Source organism: Perissodus microlepis, chromosome 5, assembly GCF_051167445.1.
Source record: "Perissodus microlepis isolate ML-2025 ecotype Zambia chromosome 5, ASM5116744v1, whole genome shotgun sequence".
NCBI lineage: Eukaryota > Metazoa > Chordata > Actinopteri > Cichliformes > Cichlidae > Perissodus > Perissodus microlepis.
In genome coordinates this window covers 9,116,867-9,135,868 of record NC_140465.1, presented here as the reverse complement: position 1 = coordinate 9,135,868, position 19,002 = coordinate 9,116,867, and the positions used below count along the sequence as shown (strand labels likewise).

The window sequence follows — 19,002 nt, the reverse complement described above, 5'->3', positions numbered from 1 at the left end:
CAGCATTTACAAGGCTACAAATGACAACGCAGCACAGCTCTTTCCCCAAACATAACATAACCCGAGGAAGCCATTATACATAACTGTCAGCACTTAACCTTCCCCCAGGACTTCAAAAAAAGACATTCAGGAGCAAATGGTTCAGAGGTGAAGCTCCCACGGGAGGCCGCAGCCAAAGCCCAGCCCCCACACTCAGCACCATCGGATATATCACGCTAAGCTCACACATCAAACTACTTCCCATGGTTCCACTCAACCTCGTACTGTACATGTGGAAGAGACAATGATGTGAACCCTGCTGGCTCGCCTAGTCAGACAGAGGTAGAGGTCAGAGGTCTTCTCTGCACCAGCTGTGCGAAACTCTGCAGCCAGATGAAACGTATTCCTTCCCTTGAACAACTGTGTGGCAGACGGTGGTTGAAGAAGCTTTGATTAAACTACACAGCAGTGTACGGCTAAGAAAGGACAGTTATTTTCTCATAATAATGACACAAGGTTACTGCAACATTTAAGTCATGATAAGAAGAAACTTTTCTAATTACAATAGAAAACAAACTCGTCACTGTGAGATTCTGAGGGCAGAGGAGGCTACCGCATGTGAGCACAAATAAAAAAGGTAGAAGAATGAGTGGTTTTCTGAGAAGAGTCTGATCTGCCGTTACTCTGAAATAAAACTGTGCGGTTGGGTTCATACATTTTTTTTTACAAGTTTTGTAAAAGCTTTCAACAACTTCAGTGAAACCTTTTGTTTACGGAAAAAGCATCAAGCTGTGGCTCTACGAGTTTCCTCTTTAGCAGTATTTTCTGTCCAAAAGCCACGTTTCAACTGATTTCCACAAAACTCAGTTAGGCTTTGACTTTATCTTTTATTCATAGCAACACTGGACTGTTTCTTGTGATAACATCATACCTGCCTATTTTCTTGAAATAGAAGTGTCTCATCTTTATATTCCGTATAAATGCAAGAAATACCCGCGATGCATCATTATCATAACGCAAAGCCGGATTATTACAGTGAGCTTTTTCATTTGGACCTGATGAAAGTCATGTGCTACTCTACAGCTGTACACAAGTTTGCTTTTCCTCTGTGTGGGAGGGCTTCTTGACTTTCTGTGCCTTTTCCCTCCCTCTGAAACATGGTTTCTGGGTTCCAGTCCAAGAGAAAGCAATTTGTTCTCCACTTTTGTCTTTTTCCTCTCAGGATTTTGCATATCTTTGAACAGCGAGTTTGACTTCTGAACTTTTAAATTGCATTTAAAATATGACTTCAAAATGAAAAAACTATCTGACAGGTGAATGTCAAATATTTTTAAAACTTCTACCACTGAGGACATTTAGGCTGCATCCATTTGCATTTCCATTTCATTCATGTGCAATACAACGTGAGCATAAATGCATAAGTAAAAAAATAATTAGCAAAGCTAATTATGAAGAGTAGCTGAAAGGACTGTTCTTTTAGAGCATTTAGTATGTAGGTGTGTAATCAAAGTACAGTTAAACCGACAACAGCTCCTCCCTCAATAAGCAAAGAACACCAAATGCATGCACTTATTATCCCTCAGGGGTCTAATTAATTGTAACAAATTCAGTCCTTGTACAAAATAGTCACAGTTCAGGCTCACGCTGCAGCCGAACCAGCGATATAAGAAGCATCCTTCTCTATCAACTTCCCTTCATCCCTGCACTTTTATGCGTGTTGTCCTGGACCTAACACCTACTCCACATCACACTGGAATATGCTCAGACAGCAGGGATGATGGTGCCATCTGATTTTCCTTGATGTACATTTCATCTGTGCGCTATTTGCGTAGGTCACACACTCTGAGCTTCAGTTCTACGTGGGCTGGTAGCTGTTTATTAAGGTGCCATGTTTGATGTGTGCCGTTAATGACCCAAGGCAGGGCTTTATAAATACATACGGCTGATTGCCATGGATTAGCAAGATTTTCTCATTAAGTCTTCATAGGGTTGTTTGCTTATTAAGTTTACTTTTGATATTTACTGTGCCTTTAAAAAGGCGCAATATCTGTTAAGAGAAACTTGACGACACAAACGCACAAATCCCGACAAACGCACTGACGGTGGGAGAATGTCATCACCCCGACACGAAGCGCTCCGTGTGAATGGATGGAGGTTTGGCTCATCTGCAGTGCGTCGGAGTCTCACAAGCTGGCAGGGTTCCAGTCCTCTGTTCGCTTATTCATGACTTTTTCCTACAGCCAACATAGTCCAACACACACACATATGGCACAAACTCGCCCACCTCACAATACCACTCGATTCACAGATGCCATTAATCTAAAACAAACCAAAATTGAAAGGTACTGTGTGAGTACCACAGAAGAAATTATGCTGACATTTCACAATGACTCTCTTCACCAAGCTGAGTACAACCTAATGTACAATCAAAGTCCATTTGAATTTCAGGAGTGCACCAATTCAAATATTCCCAAAGGTGCAGGGAAAACACACTAAAATTGGCATCCAAAAGAAAATATTCAGCCACGAGAGTAAATTATGCATACAAATGTGCCACAGGTTCGAAAAAAAATGCTATGTAGATTTGCCAGTTAGGTGGTTCAGGACGCGGAGGAAGTAAATAAATAATCCTGTTTAATAATTCATTGAAATTCATGTTGCTTTGCCTCCAGCCTTGAGAGTATTTAGAATGCAGCCTGCTAGGGCCCTGCTCCTGACTTGTGGAGGTGTGTGGCAAGATTATTGAAAATAGGGGTAAGATCAAGCATCCAAGCACACACATATTACGTGTACACGCAGAACTATACACAGTGTGCGCGTGCCACGTGTCATATATTCAATAGAACAGTGAAGAGGGACATCCCCTGTCAACATCTTATCCCCTTTTTGCTCCATCTCCCCCCGGAATGACAGATACAATCTCTAGAGTGTGAAGAGAAGTTCACACAGAGCTTCAGGCTGGTGAATACTCTGAAGCTAGGAGAGAAAGCAACAAGGGCACAAGACGACTGCAAATTGGATCTAAAAGGTTTCCGTGGGGAAAGAGAGGAGAGGAGAGTGCGTGACCCATGTGTGACCCGTTTCTGATGATGCCTTTGCTTGATAGAATTACAGCAGTAAATAAAATCATCCTGTCTTGCTTTCTCTCTGTCTCTTTGTCTGAGTGTGTGTGTCTATTCAGCGTGGGAGTGTCTCCAATTTAGTAGCATCTTCACACTTCATTATACTATGCCTTAATTCATTAACATAAGAATCTGTCTGCATGTCTGAGATGTCCCTGATTTCTCTTGGATGCTTTTAAAATATGGTGACAAGTGGTTTAGGCTTTTGCATATTAAAGCATGTAAATGATTGGAGGTGATTCGTGATTAAGAGAATATTGTGAAAAGTGCATCGACATGTACTGGAAGGTTGCAGCTCACGTTTTGTCACCGTTAGCGCCTATTAACAGAACAAAGTTAGTGTTTTGCATCTACCCATTTAATGGCAGATGATAAATAAATGCTAAGATTTTGCTAATATGCACCATGAATAAGGACCAAATTGACAGTATTGAGAGTGAAAATATTCCACAGAGCAAAAATGATTGTATTTGCATTTTGCGAATGTGTCAGCCTGTGTAGCTGTAACAGGGAACCACGCATGCTAAGCCATTAGCCAACCTGTATTATCAATGACGCTACTGATGTAAAGCCATCAGGTGTGGATGAGATGCTATCAGCTAATTAAAATTCCACCAATCGATCTTATCAGCTATTACTTACAGACTCAGAAGCTTGTCTCACTTTGTTGGGGTTTTGCATGTTGCTGGAAACGTACGCGAGAAAGGGTGCTTACTCTGAAAGAGCAACTAATGTTGCTTCCTTGTGTTTTTAAGTTTTTAAGTTAAAGTAGATTTTATTGTTATACTGTTATTCTTATAAATAATCTAGTAGAGAAGCTTTGAATGATTCACAGCTCAAAATAATCCTTATTATTTTAGTCCTCATTACCGTGCAGTGCAGTTTCACCATTTCTTCCCTTAACATTAGCCTTCCTTTAAGCTGTCTTTCATTTCATTGGCTGCCCCTCGCAAACTGAATTTGTAAACATTAAGTTGGGGTAGGATCGGGTGGAGCGGCAGTTTTGGAGGGACTAAAATATATAGTTTCACCTTATGCTTAGAAAGCTCCGTTTTCTAGGTTGCCAGTGCAAAATGCCCCGTGGAGATTTAACACGCACTCAATCACATGATCATAAGAGATGGGAGTGATAACCACTCGTAACAGCCATTTAATGAGATGATAACATTCAAAGAGGATGTGTAAAAACCCAAAGTAGGGCTTTAAGTTGAAATTCTAATATGAGTAAAAACTGCTTAACTTTTCCACCTGCAGCTGTTTCCTTTAATGGCTTTGTGCGTGTGTGCGTGTGTGTGCGTGTGTTAAAAGGACACCTAACCCACCCGACCTGTGTGAAGAAAAGCTGGGAGGATAAATGTGAATGGGGCAAAGTTCAAAATCTATTAACAGCACAAAAAAAAATATAGCGGTGATTCAACAAGCGGCTTTATCAGACATGCAAATCTCACTCTCATAAACCACAGCGCAACCACGTCTCTACATGCACGTGACTCAAATTAGCACTAAAAAGGAAAACCATGTGGCGTCAACAATTTTTGTCTTATTTTTTCAATGATCTTCTTTATACAGCTGTCACACTGAAAACTGGAGAATGAGAACAAGCCAGTCGTTTACTCACTGTCAGAGTAAACAGTTGTGCGGCTTGCTATGTGGATCACATACGACTGCAGTGATGTTCAGGCCTTCCTCCGACATCCTCCTCGTACTTCATCTGACACGCTGCAGGGCTGAAGTGGAAGAGGGTCTTGATTTGTTGCCAACATCCACCCTAGCTCTACAATAATGAGCTCTACGGGCACCCGAACCTGACCCGAGCATGTAACGGCATCAGTTAAAAATAACAGCCGTGACCATCGCTGCGGTCAGAGCATCACATGGTACTTCTGCAGTTTAATATAAACTTGGAAAAGCATAACAGCGATGCAAATCGAGCGGTGAATCATAACGCGAAATCAGGAGACCCAGCAGAAAGCCATGGATGGCGCATGTTTATTCATGACAGGTGAGTTATGCGCAGTAGGTCTACAGCCCTGCAGGGCAGGAGAGCTTACTCAAGCAGGACGTTTAACTCTCCGCTTCATAATGATACTTTGAGGGAGTCGTTCAAAGCCTTCCATGTCCTCTGGTCTAGAATTCAGACAGCCAGATTAGAAAGGACAACGGTAACCTGTAGGCTACAAATATGCTATGCTTAACATGCTTAAGCAGAGACATAAACTGTTGTATGCAAACTATAAGAGTGTAATAAATACTGTGCTTTGAACAAACAGGAATATGAACAAACTACAGTCAGTGCAAGACCATATTTCCTTATCTGTGACAGCTCTGACGTGTCATCATTCAGATTAGCCTTGATGTTAAGACTGGTTTGCACAGCTATAAACTTGACACTGGATTTAAATAGCTGCCTGGATGAAACAGCCATCATTCACTTCGCCACAGCCCTGTGGTGGCTGTAATCATGATGACAGAGTAATATCCGTTTTTCTTTTACCCAGGCTAAATTGCTGTTTGTGGCAATAAGAAGGCTTCTATTCCCAGAGGCCACAGTTAGTCAGAGTGCCTCTTATTGTCTTACTGCTGGGTTGTGGCGCAGAGCACAAACACTGTCACCAACACCACCGGCCCCTCCTCCTCCTCCATCCCTCTCTTCTCTGTTGGTTCTCAGAGCTATTATTTTTATCTGAAAACCTAAACGAGGCTTCAGAGAGAAAAGAGACAAGAGACAAGAGACAAGAGAACGAGAACGCGCGAGGAAGAGAGGCGCACGGAGAGACGGAGCAAAGCGAGAGAGGAAAACTGTGATTCTTCTGAAGCGGTGATCGATGCTACCAGCGTGTGTCTGCAGTGCACGCTGCCAGAAAAAGGAGGGCTATATTGATTTGCTCCCGCATTTCAATCAAAAAAAGTGGGTTCCCAACCCCAGATTTTCCCTCGTTGCGCGGCAAATTACCAGCCTCTCTAAAAATAAAGCATAAATTGCCTAAAGTCAAACTTAAACATATTGAAACACTACATTTTGTTATGCAGAGACAACTAAAAACATGTTTATGTGCGAGCCTGGGACATTTTTAGCATGACAATGATTTTCCATGTGGATTTCTGACTGTTGAATGCTGGTGGCTTTAAACTGCTCACAGCTTTAAGCCACCAATTGTGTGTGCCTGTCCACATAGCCCACAAACATACATAAAAAATGTGCAAACAGTATATGTAACAGTAATGAATTGTTCTCCACAGAAGAATAACGAATCCACCTGCATTATTGCTGTGTATAAAAGAAACCATCGGGAGGTCAAAGCACATTTAACATTTCTGCAAACATCTACAGGGACCTCTGCACTAATGACATAACCTCTGCAGTACTGTACGGGAGCGAGTTCGTTTGTGTATGTGACCTGATCCTTTTGCTTGATGCCGGCTCTAAATATAAATCAGGCACGTAAGTTTTGAGAAATTGGATTCACAAAGGAAGCAGTAATAGCAAGATTAGCTCCCTCAGATTCTGAGAAAGAGGAAATCAGACAGATAGACAGCAGAGATAATGTGTTCACGGAAGGAAAACAAAGACAGTAATAAAAACAAAGGAAAATATAATTCATCACTGACATTAACACTGCCAATGAGGGCATACACGATACAGAATCGATTAAGTTCTTTTGTTTGTTCTGGTCAGCAAACCATATTTGCAGATTCATCAACCTCCAACAATCAAATCTGTATCACAACAGGAAGGAGCATTTCTTCATACTGGGATTTCTGGGAAGGTGTAAAGTTTAAATAAACTTAACCTGAGACAAATACATAGCTGAAGTACAACCCATGAAAAATGTTAGAATAAAAGACAGATGACAGAGAATGTTAAATTAAATGAGAAGAACTATGTGAGGAATAGTTCCCAGCAGTGGGTATTCACAGTAACTGTGCAGAAGCAAATAAGCCTTCACAGAGCCCTCTTTTTAGATCAAAATAGACAGCAAATTGATACAATCAAATCCAAAACGCGTCACCGCCATAGGAAATGTAATTTCCCCCCTTCCTTCCATGATGGAGTCAAGATTTGTGTTTCTATTTTCTTTTACGGTGCCATCGTTTCCCAAACCGTTTCTTTTATGTGCCTCAGAGCCTGGTGAAAAATGGTTTGGATGCTGTATATCTTTTAACTCTGAGGCTAATCTACAGCACGCACACACACATACGCGGTATGTACATCAACTGTGAGTAGCAGCTACGGTGAAGCAGCACTCAACATTAGCAACATTAAAACCACTGACAGTGAGGTGCGTAACACTGAACATCTTGTTATGAAGCGTTCTGCTAGGAAATCTGGAGGGCCACTGGCATTTATGTGGATGTTACTGCCAAACCTACATGTTGTTGCAGACCAAGTTCCCCCACACCACCACCATATGCAGATCAGCCACCTCCTCTCAGCAGGACAATGCACCACGCCACAGTGCAAAAGCTGCTGAGGAAAACCACAAGTAACCCAAGTCGTCAACCTAACCTTCAAATGTAACAAAACACCAAAGTGATTAAGAGTGAGATACACCAGAATCAGACACCCCACCCCGAAAACCCACAGAACCCGCTGCCAAAGTTCCAGTGCCAGACAACACACGACACCGGCAAACTATATTAGACAGTTTAACATGATTAAAAATTAGAGCCCAGCTAATTTATCTGAATATTATCAACTAATATTTGCTATTTGAAGATCTGGATTGAATTTCTGACAACTAATAAAAAAATGTAAAAAGTAAAGATTGTAGAAACACCCTTCAACCATGTTATCAGTGTAGATAATGCATAGTTTGTCCACTAGAGGGCACTCTGCAACCTCCTTTTTCGCAACATGTCTTTGGAGCAGCTGATCCGAGCAGAGTAGGGCAGAATGTAAACAAATCGATAAATAAGTACACATAGCAAATGTCAGGAAATATTGTTTATCGCTGAAACCTGTTTATCAGTATCGGTCGTAAAAATCAAACACTTTCTATTCGAAATGTCACAGCCTGTGTTATTTTAATTTAGTATATTTTACCAAATATGCAAAAAAAAAAATGTTTTCACATTTGCACAGCAGGTGACAAATTGAATTTTGCAGTCAAAATCACAGTGAAAACTATCCTTCTTTTTAAAGGTAATGAAAAGCAACGAAAGTTGTTAATTAACAGAAAAACGCAGACAACATTCCTTTCTGGGTGACTGTCAGATTTAGCGCTATAAAACAGGTATGCCTCTCTCACCGTGTTCTGCATATCTCTGTCTTTCCCTCATCCCTCTCCTTTGCTTACTAATGAGCCATGAGATTGACAGCTGGATTACAGAGCTGATTTGTAATCCTTTAATTTCTCCATTTAAGATAATCACCCTCTGGATGGAGCGCTGCCTACAAACACACAGACACGCCAGTACACAAAATATACTGTGTGTTTACCCATTAAACAAAAAATGAACCAGAGAATATAGCAAAAACAAGACCATGCGAGTGCCCTGATCAAATATAGATTCCAAGCTGAATTAATCCAAAGGACAAAGTAGAGTGCAAGCCTCTCTCGGGCGAGGGACCTTTTTGATATTAGAGTTTGTAGAACAAAGGCATCTTGACAGTGTAGTCTTTTAATTAAGCAAAAACCCCATAGCTTCTGAAATGGCTGTACGAGAGCAATACAGACTAGCAGCTTAGAAGGATCTATGCTTTTAGTCTAGCCCGACGTAAATCACTTTGATTGGGCCATGTTCTTCATCTCTTCCAGTGCTTTGGACTGGGGATATGACTGTTGGAGGACATGTGAGGTCAAGTGGCGGCACAAGGTCAAACTTCTTGGCCATAATTCATCAAGAAACTGAGAAGCCATAAGTCACTTTGAGCCCCTGACGCAGGCATGAGAGTGGAGGAGGGGCAAGAAAACAGGGAGGCATGGTTGTCTGCCTACCAGAGAGTTCTGGCTGGTAGACATCAGTAAACACATATTCTAAAACAGCAACTTGATCCATCTATTCGCTTATCCTTTTCAGGGTTGCGGGGGACGCTGGAGCCTATCCCAGCAGTCATAGGGCAAGAGGCGGGGTACACCCTGGACAGGTCGCCAGTCTGTCGCAGGGCTAACACACAGGGACAGACAACCATTCGCACTCACATTCACACCTATGGGCAATTTAGATTGTGGGGATAGGTTAATTGAACAAAGTGCATGTCTTTGGACTGTGGGAGGAAGCCGGAGTACCTGGGGAGAACCCACGCAAACACGGGGAGAACATGCAAACTCCACACAGAAAGACCCCGGCCTGATGGTAGAATTGAACTCAGGACCTTCTTGCTGTGAGGCAACAGTGCTAACCACCGTGCCACCGTGCTGCGCTTCAGCAACTTGATGAGGTGATGGAAATGTTATGGTGTCCTTCAAAAGTGCACAAAAAGCTCGTTTGAAAGCTGAATGCTGTTTTTCAACCTCCTTCTCCTTCTTCTCTATCTTTCTAACTCTCATCCTCCACTTGATTTCTTGGTGTCCGGGAGAGGCGCTGAATGAGTGCGAAGACTGGCAAATCATCTCCTCTGAACGAGATCCACTCCAGAGTAATTATAGACATACACAATCTCAGAAGTGGCACAGACGACGCTAAACATTCAAGCACGACTTCACAGGGGTCAGCTAGAGAATATATGTAGTACGTGAATTTCAGCTTTTTTATTGCCAAGCGCATTTCATTTCTAAGGAGGAAAAGAAAAGAAAGTTTGTCATGACTCAAAGCCAATCACGACTTTGAAAAGGCACAATTTCCGACGGGTAACAAAAACAGAAAATCGGTTCAAACTGAGCTTTTCCACATTATTTTCAAGCAGACAAGGCTTGCACTGAGCTCTCACTCCCTTCTTTTCCGACTCGTTGGCTGGGTTAGTGTAGTATTAATTGTAATCACTATTATCTATCCAATAATCCATTGAAATAACACTCAAGTGTTCTTTGTCATGATAATACAAACAAGCATAATAATATGCAAGTAAATAATTTCAGCTAAAGAATCACCGCTTCAATACTGAACACCTGATTTGTATTTAGATGAATGTAAATCCAGCAAGCCCAGAGGGCAGGAGGGGGAAAAAAACCTCAGTAATGAACTGCTACATTCTGGGTTACACTTGCAGCTAAAAGGTGAAACAGAGGTCTCCTAGTGGGATAATGGTTCATTTCTGCCCTGCAACAAAAAGGAGTCTTAATCAAGGCCACAGATCGTTAAAGTGCACTGAGATGCAAAGGGATAATACACATTGATTGTGAGCGAGGGTGGTCAATTAAAAAGGTTTTCAATAACAAATGCAAATAGGATTCCCAGAAGACAAGGAGATGAGCAATGGAGGTAATGTTCAAGTGTTCAGAAAACTACTTTGATAACGAGCGAAAAACCTATTGAGGAGGGTCAAAGTGTAATCTGGAAATAGTTTCTGAGAAATACTTAAAACTTCCCATGAATATTTTTCTGTAAATCTGCCCTTGTCTCAACTCCTGAAATACAGTAGTAAAGTCTCCAGTTCTCCAGTCAACACAGCCTCATTTCTTATCCGTTAATCCCTTGCCAAGGACTTCTTTTTGGCTAACACCATCAGAAGTGCCCAGTTCTTCCTTTTTTCTTTATAATCACTCTATGATTTAACCCACGGCCGCCAGCTCTTTCAGATGCAATCACAGGTCTGATAATATCGTGGTTAACTCCATTTGAAGGTCGGTATTCAGGGCACAATTAGCTCACCTCTATTTTGTCAGGAAATGTAGATCTACTGCATAACCGCACCAAACAGACTGCACGGTGCTCTTAAAATGCAGCAGGAGTCTAAGGCGTTGGGTTTGTCTCTGACAGCTTATCGCATCTAAACACAAGGAACTCGAGATGAATCGCGGCCGTCTCTCAGAGGGCATCATACGGGACCGCAATGAAGCTATCTGTGTTGTAATGAAACTCCATGAGAGTAGAGGCCATGACCCAGTGACTAACCACGAGACTAAACAAATAGTAGTATACAGTTAAGAGGGGCACAGTCAAGATCAGCCCACTAGCGCTATTAAAATTCACAAATAGGCCCTAGCGGTGATATTTCTGCCGACAGCCAGTTTCCTATCTATCAAAAGCCCCTTTTTTACTTACTACCTCCGAAGAGAAAATGACTACAAAACAGGATAAAAAGCATTGTGCTGTGGCTTGTACTTTATCTTGGGTGGTTTGCTTGATGGAATTGGCTCAGCATGTATGTAGGAAGTTTGAGGGATATAGGAGCGTAGCTTGGTTTGGTAAGAAGGCAGGCGAGATAAAGAGAAATGATGTGGCTCATCTTCTGTACCTGTATTCTATCAGCTCGCCACAGACTGCAGGTCCTGGCTGCAGAGATGAAAGACTCTCCGGAGGACAAGAGAGACGTTCGTGAGTCAGAAGGAAAATGGCATTCCGCTTATCAATTGCCTGGAAACATAATTCCCCCCCCCCCCTCCCCCGACTCACCCCCAGTTCTTGGGTCTGGACGTACTTATGAAAGCCCTGTCACTTTGGATAGTGGGTTAGGAGTCAGAAGTTCTCCACGCTAGAGTAAACGCTGAGCTGGCTGTTTCAAAGCAGATATGGCTCCTTGCCAGATTTTCCTGCTGTAGTCTAATTGGGGTCATGTTACAAGCCATTCTGTATGTGTAACTTTTAGAGATGGAATTAAACAACAGGAAATCCATGCTGAAAGCGTACAGCTGATGAAGGCAGAATCCTCCTTAAATTAATCTTTTAGATTAAAGGACGGTGTGTTTAATTTTTCTCCTGTACGCACCGCAAGACCCAATTTTAAATTAAAAACCCAAGGATGAAGGAACCAAGGAAAGACATCTTATTGTGGATTATATTTTTTCATAACCGAGTTCATCTCCGAGTTCATCGTCTAGGGGAAGTGAAAACATGGCAATGACATTATAAAGCGCACGTCTATCCTGATGTTTTTATCCCACAAACAGTGAGTTTTCATCACTGTGCTTTTATTTTTCCTTTGCCCACAATAAAGTGGTCTTCCTCAGTGTGAGGCTTAAAAATATGATTTTTTGGAATCTACTGAATCAATCAAATCTTGCCAACACAGGGAGAAATATGCGGTGTTCACCGTGCTGCTGGAATGGCAAAAGTCCTCACTATTGTCTTTTCAAGTATGCTCTCACAGTGACTTAAAGAGACAGCGTCCTGACCGAACTGTATTTCAAATCAATTTCTTTTGTGCTGAGACCACATCCCCCTTGTGCGTGTTCCTAGGTGACTGGTCCGGCTCTTGGAGCGGGGTGATGGTTTACACAGTGATGTGCAATCACTGGAATATTTCTTTTCACGGCTTATCTGCCCACAGTGGGAATTTGCACGGACCACGACTCAGGGCCTGCCTGTCTGCTCGCCTGTGTGCCACTGCCTTCCCCACCAATCCTGACCCTGCCTCAGATAAACCTATCCACGGGAGCATGGGATGATTTATTCAGCACAACTTTGCGGCAGCGCAGAGATTTGTGATTTAGTTAAACAAAGGTCTTCTGTGGTCAACCTCAAAGCAATAACAGCCTTTTTAACCTATTCAGCCAGTGAAAAATGTTTTAAGAGGACACTGAATGATGCATTGCATTTCTACAATGACCTTTCAGTACTTGAGCAGACATTTCACTTTACCTACAGTACTGTGCAAAAGTCTGGAGGCACCCGTCATTTCTTCATACTTTGCTTCCGAGGAGCCAGACTTTCTTGTCATATTTTAAAGTGGTCTTGAGTAATAGCTCTCCAGGCTTTCTGAAGGTCTTTCAAATTTTTCCTTTGGGCATTGGCTGCTTTTTTGCTCATTCTCAGTCCAGTCCTTGTACCTGACCATTTTCAGAGGATTTTGTTTGTTTGTTATTTTAAAGCCACTTAAAACTGAAATATGAATCCTTTATGAACCTAAACTCATGGGATTTGTGCACACATAGCAAACAAGTTGGCAAAGAACCAGTTTTAAATTGTATCATCAGGCACTTTGCAAAACTGAAAATCAGTGGCCACGGGTCTTCTGGAGTGATGAATTCAAATTTGGAATTTCTGAATTTTTGTCATTGTGCATGGAGGAGGTCAGGAGAGACATAAACAGTGAGGATCTACAGCCATCTGTAAAAAACTGTGGAGGCTCTCTTATGTTTTGGGGTTACATTTCGGCCAGTGGTTATGTGGATCTTTTCAAAATTAAAGGAGTTCAGAACACATAAAAGTAAGGTCAGGTTTTGATCCACCATGCAATACCATCTAGAAAACATCTGACAGGCAATGGACTCAATAGGATTTCAACAAGATAATGATCCCAAGCAAACAGTCATGAATCAGCTTCCCCAGAGTCCAGATCTCAACATTATTGAAGCAGTGTGGGATCATCTCAACAGAGAACAGAACAAACAGTCGCCAACATCCAAAGAAGAGGTTTGAGTGTTCATCAAGAAGCCTGGAGACCTACTCCTGAAGACTACATCAAAGGAGGGGGATGGCTCGGGACTTTTGCACTGTACTGTACAGGAGGAAGTACAGAAAAGCTGCAAGGATATTAAACCATACCAATAATAGCAGTCACTGCTGACAAGTTTTAATGGCAGAATGTGTTTAGAGAGTGTCTATTGGTTTCTATTTTGTCAAATCCAGAAAAAAACATGCACTCTACTGATTCATTCTCATTCCCAACATAATAATCATGACCAATAAAGATAAATCTGAGATATCATAGCATTAAGAAAAGAAGGGTTTTACTGCAATACAAAATATTATTATACCTTCTTTATTAGTGAATATTCCAGTTTTACCTCTGCAGGACTCTGAAAAAGAGTGAGGAGGAAACATGACACTCCTGAAGACTCTCTGTGAGATATAGGGTGATGCCAAATAGATTCCTATAAAGAAAGGGTTACACAATCCTTTGTGGCTTGAGAAAACTCCCCTCCCTCATGGACTCTTAAAGCATCCAATGCAGATAGAATTGCAGCTCGGAGTCCCCTGATAGGCTATGGCTTAAAGGCATTAAATGTGAACTCTGCTGAACTGCCAGTTCAAGTGTGGCTACCTCACTCAACCTTTACTCTGTGTTATTTCTTTAATCCTCACAAATGAAATAGACTACATGTGCGTACAGATGAGTGAAACATTAACAGAGCGTAAGATGTTCTAGGACAGCGTTGGGTCATGAGATGATGCCCTCTCTTGAAAAGGTGGAAACCCCACCAGACCCTAAACTCCAATGTGTGTGTGTTTGTTTTGACAAAGGTGGGAGACAGCGCTGTCTAACATGTTGGTCCGATATCTGGTGATCACTTAGGTTGCGATCTGTTTTTGCCAATCCCACAGAATATGATATATCCCTCACACCCTATGTATGGTGTCATTTTCATTCTGGAAGAGACCACACTGTTTCTTCACAGGATAAATGTTATCACCCTGAATATCTTTGCATTGATTAGCATTGGCCCTGCAAGGGGACAAGCGGATCCAAATCTTTAAAAAAAAAAAAAACAAACTTAAAAACCCTACAATTTATATTTTTGTTGGTCTATACTGAAATAGATTTTTAAAAATCAGTGGGTTCCTTGGAGGTAGCCCATTCATTTTAATTACTGCATGTGTGCATTTCAAAACTGTCAACAGTAACAGAAAGTTTTACAGGACACCAGTTTGGACATTTAAGCAAACGCTGCGGGTCTTGGTCAGACATAAATGGCCACATGCATGCATCTACGATATAGAGAAAAACATTTCAAAAGTCTTAAATAAATGCAGGTTGTTGTTAATGAATTTGACAGGAAAATACTGTGTAGCCCTGCCAAACTACCCACACACCATCAAAACAATAAACTAGAAGAAAGACAACTCCCCCTGCAACCTCAGCATGAAAGGAGGTGAGGCGCACATATTGTTCAGTGACTGGAAACAGAAGCCTGGTTCACACTGCACCTGCTGGGCCAAAGCTTTTTGGTCCTTCCCTCAACTGCTCACTGTCCATCTCTCCAGGGAGACAGCAGCCACACAGACCTCAGTAGTCCAGCAACCCCCATAGCCAGCTCTTGAGCATCCCAGCCCCTCCTTTAATTTCATTCTACATCCATTCATTTTTTTGTTTTTTTGTTAAGTGACAGATTCAGGTTATACATATTGTGGCATTATTATTAAAGACTTCCTCCCACGTTGTATCCCACTGTATAGAATGCAAACCTTAAGTAACGCTAGCCACTTCATATTAGGCAGTGCATGAGAACTTAAGCTGCTGCAGCCATATCCTTTTGAATGGCAGTTTTGAGGAAGACAATATGGTGTTCAGATTGATTTTTTACCAAGAACAAACGCAGACAGACACAGTGAGAGACGGAGACTCGAAGCAAAGGCAATATGGATCAAAGCCGGAGCTGACGCACCACGTAAGATACATCAAACTAATGCAGCTGAGCGTTGCTGTGACATTTTCTCGAATTCAAGCGTCAGCTAATATGTACACCAGGCCGAATCGCATGCATGTAACACCCCAACACCCAGAGACACCCACAAGCATAAAGGACGAATCGACATACAATATCTGTCTGGATACATATCACTCTCCGTTAATACTGCTTGGGTCAGTGAGGATGCCTGAGCCCATTTCTAAACAGGCTGAAACCTTGAGCCCTGAGCCCCTTCAGGCAAACTGGCTCCCCACTGACCAGCTGCACTGTCCTTGTCAGCTACCTAAATAACAAAATAACCTCCAGAATAATTCAGTTGTTTTCCTTGCAGTCAGAAAATGCTCGAACAGCTGTTACAATGAGAATGTCATTTCCTCCTGGCAAATAGCATTTCACATAACAATAGACAAATATTCGGCTATAAAGGCAAAGTGTCAGGGGAGAGGTAAGCTTATTGTACACTGCTGTTGAGCTGTTACCCACAAGTATGAATAACAGTGATGTAAGTTGCAACGGGTGAGAAAAAAAAGAGAAGAAAATGTGAAACAACCTAAATATTGGGCCCAATTTAAAAACCAAGTCCCTGAACTCTCATAGCAGGAACTTGGTGCAGCTTCGCAATGCTCAAAATACCAAAGTAATATAACTTCACGGCCTCCTCTCTTCTCGTCTTGGGGGTAATTTCATCATCTAGAATTTTTGAAGTTCTGTTTTATAGAAGCACATCCAGCAAATGTCAAAGGTGCTGTTTATCTGTCAGTTATGCAAATTGGGACACAGGAATATGGCTGGGGGGGATTCATTTCCAATATGGTTAGGATGCACCAGCAAACAGAAGAGACACACTGAAGAAAAAGCAGCATCCTTTAAATGGCAGGAGATGAACTTCTGTAGATTCAGTACACTGCCTCCACTGAAAAGAAATGGAGCGAGCAACAACAGAATTGAATTCCTCTAAAAAACAGAAAGAAAATAAAAGGACGGAAAACATATTACAATGAAAAGTGGAAAGAAAAGAAGAAAGTTTGGAGCATTCCAGCTGCAACGTGCAGAAAGGGGAAGAAGCTATTTAGATTATTTTGCTCTGTGATCTCGCTGCTCAGTCAATTGAACAAAGAACAAATGTGTTGTTTTTACTACAGCAGTGTAAAGCAATTGTTCGTTTATCAATACGCCGTCACACCACATGGAAACTCTTGAACAGAATGCGTTACACACACACAGTCATCATTTTTAATGGCATGGCGAGTTTTTTTCCCCCCAAGCCTTCTGCTTAATTATAAAATGATATCCCTGTGCTCGAGATGGGTTTCTTAGGTTGCCCAGGCAAGTTTGCGTTGTCGGAAGTCATTCGCGCACCATAATATATTCCTTCTACCACTCGCAAAAGTATACGCAAACCTACTCATTCGATCACACTAGTCAGGAACACATCTGGGCCAAGAAGAGAAACTATCATCAGACAGTAAATGAGATCCAGCAGCGGCAGGCTTACCTTTGAGAATGCTCTGGCCGTGCAGTAAGTCTCTTGAGACAATCACCGTGTAGAAGTTCTGGGAGAAGCCTGGTCTGCACGGGGGTTTGAGGGGCTGGCCTGCCTTACTCCCCTGAGGAATAAAACAAGGCGGCCTGTTAAGATTGGCAAATTGACTTGCAGCCACCAGGGTCACAAGCTGATCTCACGGCCTCTTTGAGTTGATATTGAATCTCACAGTCTCTCTTGCCACAGTGAATGATTTGTTTCAGACTACAGCACGTTGAAATTCAGACCGTCACAGTGTGGAAATCTAACTCTGGAGCTGCAGGCACCTGCTTAGATTCACTGTAAAGATACATCAAGCTTCACAAGAGATACTTAGATTAGGAATTAAAGGGAAATAAATTACTTTAATCCATCTTTACCTACTCTATCGTCTACATAGGATTTAGAGAAGCAGGAGTATAAGAGGTGGACTACACCCTGAATGCGTGACACACTATTTCAAGGACCATAATCATCATGATTAAGGCAATAATGTGATCCACACATTCTGAATATAATGAAACTCAAAGAAAAGTAATATAAGTGGCAGGACTAATGAGCATTAGAAAGATGGTGAGAATGACTAGCTGGAAATGTTCAAACATGCAATATATACATTGCACGCTGATTGAAGTCTGTGCGCATGTGTGAAAGCCAAGTGCATTTAAATATATAGCTGACATACAGACATAGCCGTAGGCTCACGTTATCCAGAGGGGAGGAAGAATGTACTCCCAGGGATGCACCTGATTCATCGCACCATCAATGCTACTCTAAAGAAATTATACTGAGCCCCCCCTAACTCGGCTTTGCTATCAGCACACCTAAACAAAATCCCATAATAATAAGTACATCATTTGACTGAGTTTGGATATTTAAAAAAAAAAAAAATATATATATATATATATATATATATATATATATATATATATAAGCTATTTATACTGTTGCTCATTTGCCTCTTGAACCGAAGTCCGTAATTAGGCGCTAAACCCTTAACTCAAAACAAAAGAGGACATTAGAGCGCGTAAACGTGCGTAAACGAAGTTGATCGCAGCAAGCAGCACGAGAAGCCCCTCTGGAAACCACTGTCCTCTGCAATAATGCACTGCAGTTTATGTGGACGACAGGATGTGGAGGCAAGCGAAGAGTTATCAGTGACTTTTCCACTGCAGTGAGAGCCGACATAATTACCAACTTCAAATGGGCCACACGGGATTCTGTTACACAAATCGTGTTGCCATCATAGCGCAAAAGCTGATCCGTTAACGGCCACTTTCGAGCGCCCCTGCAGCGCGCTGCAAAAACCGAAGTAAGCACTACAGCAGTGCAGCACTTCCACCGTACTGTTAGGGCGACTATACGTGTAGAAATTAACTCATCTTACCGAGGATGCGCCCACAAGTAAGGTGCACGCCAAGATGACGCAGCCAGCGTTCATCTTTGCAAAACCCGCGTGTTGGTGGGGGGTAAAAAGAGGAAAAGATTAGTCTTCTTCGCCAAATACACCTCAGTAATTCCCGGAGCGCTGTCTTCCGCTTCTCCACTGCTGAGTGAGACGCCGACCGTACTTGTCTGGCGCAAAAGTGCCGCTGAGACAGAGATGCTGCGCTCCGTCCGGAGGAAGCCGGTGCCCATTGGATAACAGCGTCACTACAACCCCTCCTACCGCACGGCGGAGCAGGCAAGGCGGTGTGCACCGTCTTTGCTCCGAATGACTCTGTGTGATGATGCCCCGTGCCACTTCTGGGATCTATTGGTAGAAAAATGCATTTTCCAGCCAATTTAGATTCATATTTTTTTTTTAAACTTCAGATGGAGCAAAAGCGGTTCTGGCTGTGTGAGTGACAACCAACCATCCGAGCCCTTTCTTATGTCCATCAGCTAACTGGAGTCTATTTCACACACCACTTACCCCCTCTGCCCC

General features: G+C 42.2%; 1 protein-coding gene across 2 annotated transcripts in view; it reads right to left on the bottom strand.

Moving 5' to 3' along the window:
- cdh4 (cadherin 4, type 1, R-cadherin (retinal)) overlaps positions 1–18,772 on the bottom strand; it is a 222,516-nt gene extending 203,744 nt beyond the window's left edge. The window contains exons 1-2 of one of the 2 annotated variants that reach the window (XM_084927687.1): positions 18,463–18,772; positions 17,049–17,160 (exon numbers count right to left, since the gene is read on the bottom strand). In XM_084927687.1, coding sequence (XP_084783813.1) covers positions 17,049–17,160; positions 18,463–18,516 — 166 coding nt within the window. In that variant the 5' untranslated portion in view covers positions 18,517–18,772. The remainder of the gene's footprint in view (positions 1–17,048; positions 17,161–18,462) is intronic. The other variant, XM_084927688.1, reaches the window with a different exon arrangement.
- Positions 18,773–19,002: the final 230 nt, after the last annotated feature.